This window comes from Arachis duranensis, chromosome 7 (assembly GCF_000817695.3).
Source record: "Arachis duranensis cultivar V14167 chromosome 7, aradu.V14167.gnm2.J7QH, whole genome shotgun sequence".
NCBI classification, from domain to species: Eukaryota; Viridiplantae; Streptophyta; class Magnoliopsida; order Fabales; family Fabaceae; genus Arachis; species Arachis duranensis.
This window is the reverse complement of record NC_029778.3, coordinates 27,111,467-27,120,597: the sequence shown is the minus strand read 5'-3', so window position 1 is coordinate 27,120,597 and position 9,131 is coordinate 27,111,467. Positions and strand designations below refer to the sequence as shown.

The window sequence follows — 9,131 nt, the reverse complement described above, 5'->3', positions numbered from 1 at the left end:
AAAAAAAAAAAAAAAAGGATTAAGCAGACAGAAATCTTTTAGGCAATGATTTGGTACTCAAGTCAGTGATATTAAATATATTCTAAAGTATATTTGAGATCTCGTAGCTTGTATGACTTGATGTATAATTCCATTGCACAAAAAGTGGGAGATTTCTATTTACCTTCATCTGTCATGTCAATGAAATCTACTACAATGATCCCTCCAATGTCCCGTAATCGCAACTCCCTTGCAATCTGTAACACATTGTTTTCATTAAGAGCTTGAACTGCAGAGTTTATGCGAAATAATGTCTCAAGATAAAAGGAAAAGAAATCCTATATTATTTTTCAATGTAAATATAGAATTATCTAAATCTTCTGTGCCACAATTGTTAAATGTACTGCCAGTCATCCTAAAGCATTTGTGAAGTACAGATAAATAATAATTAATAGAATGACATCTAACATACTCGTTTTGCAGCTGCAAGGTTGACATCTAAAATAGCTTTCTGCTGTGATGTTCCATGACCAAACATCCCATGTCCTCCATTCACATCAATAGAAACTAATGCCTCAGTTTGTTCAATGATTAAAGAACCTCCATTAGCAAGTGGAACCCTATAAAATGATCAAAATACAAGTTAGAAATGTTATCATTAAGCTTTTCAAGGATGCCTAAATCAGTTCACATTTGTCATTTTATATAAGAATATTGGCTAAGAGAATGTCGTCAAGGTTTGGGCTTTCGCTTTCGTTTCTTATAATATTCCACTGAAAAGTAATTCAAGAAAGGAGAAATTTAAAGGCAGGAAAGACACTTTTTCAATTGATTATTTTGAAATAAAAGAACATTTTTTTACTCACTATAAACTCACTTGCTATAGAGTTCTGCCTTTGTTGTTTCTGAATATTTTCTTAAAAGAGGAATTCACATGACTTGAAGTCTGGAACTTAGAAGGCTACTCTTGCATATTTTTATGGTTTATTTATTTTACGAGTTTTTTGAAAGTCATATCCTCTGAACTGCAGTTGTTCAGTTTGATAAAAGACTTAAAGTAATGAAAAATTAAATAAATATTAGATTAAAACTATAGCTACAAAGCTATAGTACAGCATCTGCAAATTCCTATTTGCCAGTCCAAAGACGTAACCAGGTTGGCCTATGTAAGACACTTATGCTTTTGGATTCATTTGAGTCTTGACATGATACCAAATTTTCTTAAGCAGTTGTATTTGGCTATTGACAAAACTCAGTTATGATTTTTCTCATATAAAATCAGTGATTACATGATTAACATCCATTACTTTTTATCATCAGCTTAAAAGTTTCCCAAATAATCCTCTAGAATATTGTATGTCACTAGGTTAGTTTCATATGAGGAGTCAAAATACATATCTAGAAGATGGGAAGGAAAGAGAATAAACAATAACACACTAGAAGCCACACATGATGATTAATATTAAGTAAGAAGAGAAGTAACAATATTTCACCTTTTCTTAAGGATATTGTCAATCTCTCCCTCAATGTTGAATTCATCAAAAAGGGGAACCTTTTTATCATACAGCTCTACTCGATCACATAGATCAGGGGCCATTTCTTGCAGGTAATTGGTCACCTGAGGCTCAATGGAAAAGGTAAAAATCACCAAATCAGAATTATCATATCCGTTTGTATGCTGAATTTTATATTAGTCGCCAATACAAGTGTTGCAAATTGCAACGCAAAAGATATTACTATTCATATATGTCATGAAACCACTTATCTCAAAAGTTAAGCTGATAAAAGGAGGCATATGTATAGTTATATCTCTAACACACCCCTTAGCAAAAGGCACTATTGGGTTTGAAGCATGATTGTGCATAAACCTTTTTTTTTTTCCTTTATAGTTTGCCTTATGTTGAATTTCTTTTTTCGGGAATAACAAATATCGAACTCTAAACCTTTTGGTAATAGAAGCTCATGAACCATTTATCGCAAAAGCTAAGTTGATAGGAGGAGCCACATAAATGGTTATATCTCTAACAATATAGAAGTAGCACTATAAGATTAAAACAACTGGTTCATCATACTAATATAGAAGTAGCATGCTAATGATAGAGTTCTTCTCGTTTTCCAGGCTTTGACTAGCAATTGATGACAGACCAATCTAGGACAGCCTATCCTACATTTGGGTTTGCAAACTATTGGTTGCAGATAATTACTCAACTCTTCTAGATTACCTCTATCAACGGAGGAAGAAAAAGCCAATTTTGTTTAAATGCACAAACTGATCTGCTACATGGAAACTTAACATTCTGCAATTAGCAGAATAATTACCTCATGAAATGTTCTTGGAGAGTCAACCACCATCCTGTTAACCTGAAGTATATCATAAAATGTATTCAGGATACAGAGTGCTAACCCGGACTTTCTTTCTGATATACATAGATACAATTAAAAAGCTATAAGATCTTTTGGAAAGTGATATAAAATTAGCAACATAACTAACATTTTCATTGAAATAATCCTGAACCACTGAGAGAGTCTGACCCATTGCCCGGTGTAAAATAACAGGAACAGCTCCTTCCACACCTTCATCCGCAGCAAGAGCAGCAGATTTTGCATGTTCGACTATATTTTTCCATGTTGAGAGCAAACCTTCCAAGTCTTTGTGCAGCTCTTCTAAAGAATGACCAGCAGCAACAGTTCTTACAGTGAGACCAAAACCCTTAGGCTGCAGTGTCTTTGCAATAACTTTCAACCTTGTTCGCTCAACACCAGAGATCTTTTTGGAGACTCCTATTTTATCACAACGTGCAATCAACACCTGCAGGTGAAAGAGTTTAATTAAGCAATACATGAAATGATAAATAAAAATTATGAGAAAGAACAAGAATGCTATAGAATCAAACTTTACAGAAGGTGGATGCATAAAAACATACATACCCAGAATCTACTTCTTAGTTTAGGATAAGCAGTCAGAGTGGGACCCTTAGTACCAAGGCCCTCTTTAACAACTTGGACAATGATTTTGGTTCCCTTGCGAACTTTGATCCATTTGTTTTCTTCAGAAGCCACATGAGCTGCTTTCTCTGTATCTTTTGTTTGTAATATATGAGAGTTGACTGAACCATTCATGCCAAAACCAAGAAGGCTGTTGCTAGTTTCGTCTATATGGATTTCACTTCCCTCTATGTCATCCTCAAAGTCAGCTTCTACTTCATCATCAATCAAGCTACCATTCACATTTTCCTTAAGAACTTCTGTAATATAAAAATCATCCTCTCCTTCATGCTCATCATAGGCATTGTGTACAGATTTTAAGCAACCATCCTCAGAATAGATGTCTGATATTCCATCAGAGACATCAGCATCATGAGACTCATGATCATTTTTATCCTTGATATCAAGTTTTTGCTTCTTCGTCTTTTGACGAAATGGTGGGAATATAAATGGCTCCCTGTTTTGCTTAATGTCCATAAGGGCAGGTCTAGAACTCCCAATGTTCACAAAAGCCCCACCCATATGAGGAACAAGTTTTGAGACTACCCCAACATATACACTGTCACACTGCACATTACTCTTGACAGGTTCCAATAATAACTCAACCAATTTATCATTTTCCAATACTGCAATTCTTTGCATAGTACATATTGAAGAGTTAATAAGTATAACAGTAGAAACAGGATCTTTTGAAGTTACATTAGTACTGTCTTCAGGTAATAATTTTTCTGTATCAACCAACTTCACTGGCTCTTCTACAGTGTTATCAGTTTCAACTTCATTGGATTCCTTTCTATCCTTAGAGACAGAAAAAGGGGGTGAAAGGAGTAGCCAGGGTTCCTCCAGAGGCTGGTAATTCTCAGAAAGAATATTAGTAGAATGTGAATCCTCATCATCCATGCTCTCCATGTCCATATTGTCATCGTCGTAGCACAATTGATCTTCCAAACTGAATATATCTGACTTTAACACGTCATTTTTAAAGAGACTCGCAATCTCTCCATCATCTGTCAAACCACTGGAAGCATTTGAGTGTTCAGAAAACATATTTGCAAAATCCAATATATTTATAGTATTGCAAAAAGATGTAGAAGTACCTTTGACTGGTAAATGACTAGATGGATGCTCCGGAAAATATGTTTCCTCTATCCAGGGGAACCAAGTATGAGCTGAAGACACATGGGAACTAGTCCTAATCCACACATCCCTCACCATAACTTTATTTTCACCAAGGACTGTAAGGGGTAATGACAGAGAGAATGCTGGTCCTGGCTTCCAAATAACATTGCTTGAGGATTTCGATTTTCCCTTAATGAAATAATTATATTTGAAGTTCAAGCCTGAAGCAATCTGTGAGCACAAAGTTATAGTCGAGTTACTAACTCATAAAAAATATGCATTTCAATTTTCATTCACATTTCAAGAAGATTGTAGTTTCATATAAACCTATATATAAACACAAGGGGCATTGATCTGGACGATACAAAACTTAGTGGCAATTAAAACCCACCATCATTGTTGCAACAAATCTCAGACATTTCTACTGACACAAAAGCAGAAAAAATAAATAAACAGGATTAAACAGTTAAATTACCTCAAATTCAGCTTTCCATATATTTGCATGTTCTGTAGGAGACATTAGAACAGCTTTCTTTGGTTTCCAGCAGCCCAATACAGCTGGGTCACCGGTTATGTACAGAAGGTGACCATCTTCTAAATCAGCTTCTACAGTCCAAATAATCTTGCATAGTTCATCAACATTTTTGGTTTGCTTCCCTGAGATATCAGATTGTCAAGATTCATTATTTATTCTATGCTGAGGAGAAATCACAAATAAATGCAGAAAGGCAGATGCTGCACCCGCACAGAATCCATAAGGCTGTTAGATCCCTTATTTGATAGTCCGCAAACATGTGTAAATACAGTACCCTTCCATTATATAGAGTAAAGCACCTAGTGGTTTATATTGCAAAAAGTACAATATCTTAACATGAAGCACATAATCCGAATTGTGACCCTGTGATTCTGTGACAAGCCAAACACAAAATAGATTCCACTGATATATATCCGTAAACTCCTTGTAGAAAAAATTATGATTGAATTACCTTTTGATGCTGGCAATGCTGTTAATCTTCTCACTGATTTGTGGTTCTTCATACAGTATATGATCCTGTATACGCCATGCAGTGGTATGGTATGGCATATGTCCCTGTCCAAATAATATGATATATAAGCACAACCAAGATCTAACAAAAGAAAAGAAGGAGCATGGTGTTGACGCTTTAAAGAGCGTACATATGTCAAGAGTGTAGGTCACCCTAAAACACATTCAGTTCTTAATGTAAACCATATGTCGGGTATATGGATTAAATTAACTACCAAGTGGTCAACATAACTATTTGCTGTGCTCAGCCAAAATTATGAGTGACGTGACACAGGTAATGAATTTTAGTAACCAAGAGCACTGCTTTCTTTCAACACATTAATCATATGATGAAATATAAACAATGAGACCAACTCTAATTCAACACATGTAGAATCTAAAGCTTATAACTATCCAAGTATCTAAGATGGTGAAATTGCAATCAGCATCAATTTCTGTCAACTATAAAGGAAAGCCTCTCCTAAAATACATCCATCGCAATATTCTTTTTCTTTTCCCCTTTTTTTTCCATAGCAAACTAACTACAACAAAAAATACGCATGTTTGAGTAGGCAGGACATGAAAAGTGCAAAAAATCAAGTGTAGAAAACACTTCAAATTGCTTCATACTACAAAATTGCAGTAATGTTGAAAGGGAAAGCACAAGACGTTTACATTCCAACTCAGAAACTCCATATAGAACAAAGTTAATTCAAATTCGTTTTCCACCCTTAACCAAGCAACCATGAGTGAAAATCTAAACCCTTTTCATCTAGCCCCATTTTGTCTCTGCTCTCAGTTTTCCACATTTCCATCTCATACATGCATAAGAAAGTAATAATTCCCTCTCAGGTAAAAATCATGTAAACCTCCCACAAAACACTATTGTGCAAAGACTGCATAAACCTTGTGCTGGAAACTAAACACAAACCATTCCAATATAGGCTAAGCTACAGTATTCCTCGAAATCTGGAAGAAATAGAGAAAGCTTCTATACAACATGCAAGAGATTGATAATAACATTAAAATGCACAAGGCACCACAACATGAATTGATATACCATCCCACGATACAAATATATAATCAAGGGAAATTCAGGAAGAGCACAGCAATAATTATAAAAAAAAACAATGACACACTCCCTCAGAGACAACACATCAAACAGGTGGTGTGTAGAAAAAAAAAAAAACTTACAGTGAGAGGAACCTCTTTGGAGGAAACACAAAAGGGGTATAGAAAAAAGGACTACTAGCACAGCGAAAAAGGTGCTGGTGGCGGTAGTGAAGATGATGATGATGATGATGGTGCATCAAACCAAGCTCAGCAATGAGCTCCATGAAAACAACATGAAACCCCCCACTTGGGTAAAAAGTGCTACAGTGGGCACAAGAGGTGATATATGAGAGTTAGAGCGTGCAATTTCATCACTTGGGGGTCGCGGAGGATTGAAGCTTCGAAAGGGTAAAGCAAAAAGTGTTCCTTTAAGTGTTGTTATTGTTATGAAATGCTATGTCTCAATGGATAACATACTAAGATAGGAAATTGTAGTGGTGCTGGGGACGGGGTGCTCTGCTCTTTGCTGATACCTGATCTCTTTGCTGATACCTGATACTCTCATATACCCTGAAGATAATGGTTTACTTGGCGCCTTCTTCTGTCACTTATTATATATAATAAGAGTTTTAATTATTTTTTATAATAAATATATTATAATTATTTTTTACAAAAAAATATTAATTTAGACCCGTTCAAAGTTTAATTCATTATTTTTTTGTCAAATTAACTTATCTGATCTAATTTTGATAAAAATAATACGGTTTAATCGATTATATGTGTTAAATTTTAATTACTAAAAAATATATTGAAAAAAAGATGTTTTAAATGTCTTTATTTGAGTAACTTTTTTATTCATAAACTACTATTTATTCTTTTAAATATTCAAAATGCAAACAATTCTATATATAAAAAAAACTGACGTTGTATCATAAAAAATGAATTATAGTTTATAGAATTACCAAAATTTTAAGAATATACTCAAAATCCTAAAATATCTACTTTACAAATTAAGTAAAGATGCTATTGAAAATATTAATCAATGATATTTTGATATTAGAAATAAACTCTTATGTTGAAAATATCAACTTTTTTTTAGATATATATTTTGAAACAAATAGAATATTATTTTATGATTTTAAATTTTTTCTTAGTTCAATAAAATTAAAGAAAATAACTACATGGTTTGATAGCAATGCATTTTAGTCATCACTAAAATGTCATCATGTTTTTACCCTTAAGATAAATAGTTTTAAAATATTTTTAAATCAAAGCAAGTTACAATAATTTATGATGGTTTGAGTAGCTAAGAGAATAGGGGGTTGAATCTTAGCCCCTTTTTTACTTAATAACATTTGCTGGTTTTTGAAATAATTTCTGGAGACTTTTTATTTTTGTCTCGTACATAGCCACGAAACTTTTCTTTTTATCTCGTGACCTGGTACGAGATATTTTTCAGTTTTATCTCCTGTGCAGCAGAAACAGAAATGGAGTAGAAGAGAGAGAAAATTACACCCAGATATATCCTGATTCAGCTGCTAAGTGCAGTGCAGCCTACATCCAGTCTCCATCACAAAAATGATGGAATTTCACTATAATCATTTTTTATTACAAACACCAATTCTCCCTAGGAACTACCATTCCTATTTGGGACAAGTCCAGAATCTAAACTCAAAGACTGAACTTGACTTAGTCACTGTCAAGCTTTCAACTGCTAAGTGCTTACCCAACTTGCAAGGGGATTCCCACAGAATCATGAAACACAACACAGATGTACAAAGGACCTCTAGGACATCTATGGCTTTTTCTTTTAATTTTGCACACTTTGCCTTTTTTCGCTCTATGGCTTTTTCATACAAACCTCACTGTTTGCCTTTTTCCATGAGACTCTAGACAGACAAAATTAAAAAGAAAAATACAAAATGAAGAACATTGAAGGAGAAGAAACTCTGCTAGCTTAGGTAGCTATGAGAACACTGTGCCTTGCACTCTCACTCCTTGCTTCAAGCCCTGGCTATTTTCCCTATTTATAGAGGGAGAAGCCTCCACAGTTGAAACCAAAAGAACCAAGCTAATCTTCTTCTTCTTCATGCAAACTGGTTCGGCCAGAGAGAGAGAGGAGAAGTAATCGAATGCAATAACCAACATGCAATTACCTCTAGTTCTTCCTTGGTCACCAATAATCATCAATTCGAGCCTTCCATCTTGCCTTGCACTCCAAGATGGACTCCTAACCCTTGATGCTTCATGATGATGACAGCTTCATCTGCTCCATCCTCTGCCTCTTCCATCATGTAGCCACTATAGCTACCTCCTATAGTGGTTGAGCAGAATCAGAGACAAGCCATCCCTTCAAGGATCTTCTTCCTCTGACTGAGATCTTCTCTTTCATTTTTGGTATGGAGAGGCTGAGATCTCTTCACCAAATCTTATCTTTCTTGGTTGAAGATCTTAGCCACAACATACTTTTTGTTTTCTTTTTCTTGCCATCATTACAATGGTCTTATTGCTTGTTTCTTCTTCCTTTCGTCAGCTAGCTTTAGCTTCCATGACTTCTCTATTGAAATGACCGAAAGAGAAGAAGAGAGAGTAGAGAGGGAAGAAAGTGAAAAAAGCAAAACTATGAGTGTTATCACAAATAAATTAATTAGGTGCAACTCTCCATGCTTTGTGTAGTAGCGTGTAAGCTACACTTAATTGCCATCAAATCACTTTGACATGTTCTCTTTCATGTTTCCAAGGTAATTAACTCAAGCAAAGAAAATTTTAAAATCCACCACATGATGGAAATGGAATCCGTTGGAAGCATGAAGCAAAAAACATTTGCTTTCTCTCTCAATTGGTTTCGGACCAAGCAAGCAAAATAATTTGGGCTCACGGTAATGATTGAATTCTGGCCCAAATAACATAACAATCAATTCAGCCATAAGGATAAAAGAAATTTTGTATCAATGCTAAATATTAATTTTAA

At 34.7% G+C, this 9,131-nt stretch overlaps 1 protein-coding gene across 3 annotated transcripts in view; it reads right to left on the bottom strand.

Moving 5' to 3' along the window:
• The window catches only part of LOC107458407 (ribonuclease E/G-like protein, chloroplastic), a 10,072-nt gene extending 3,342 nt beyond the window's left edge, over positions 1–6,730 (bottom strand). The window contains exons 1-10 of one of the 3 annotated variants that reach the window (XM_016076611.3): positions 6,302–6,730; positions 5,070–5,173; positions 4,559–4,740; positions 4,062–4,314; positions 2,908–3,971; positions 2,471–2,788; positions 2,299–2,340; positions 1,473–1,597; positions 452–599; positions 164–236 (exon numbers count right to left, since the gene is read on the bottom strand). In XM_016076611.3, the coding sequence (XP_015932097.1) occupies positions 164–236; positions 452–599; positions 1,473–1,597; positions 2,299–2,340; positions 2,471–2,788; positions 2,908–3,971; positions 4,062–4,314; positions 4,559–4,740; positions 5,070–5,173; positions 6,302–6,444 (2,452 nt within the window). In that variant the 5' untranslated portion in view covers positions 6,445–6,730. Of the gene's footprint in view, positions 1–163; positions 237–451; positions 600–1,472; positions 1,598–2,298; positions 2,341–2,470; positions 2,789–2,907; positions 3,983–4,061; positions 4,315–4,558; positions 4,741–4,824; positions 4,990–5,069; positions 5,174–6,301 lie in introns of those variants that run through there. The other 2 variants (XM_021127689.2, XM_016076612.3) reach the window with 2 other exon arrangements.
• Between the last annotated feature and the right edge of the window lie 2,401 nt (positions 6,731–9,131).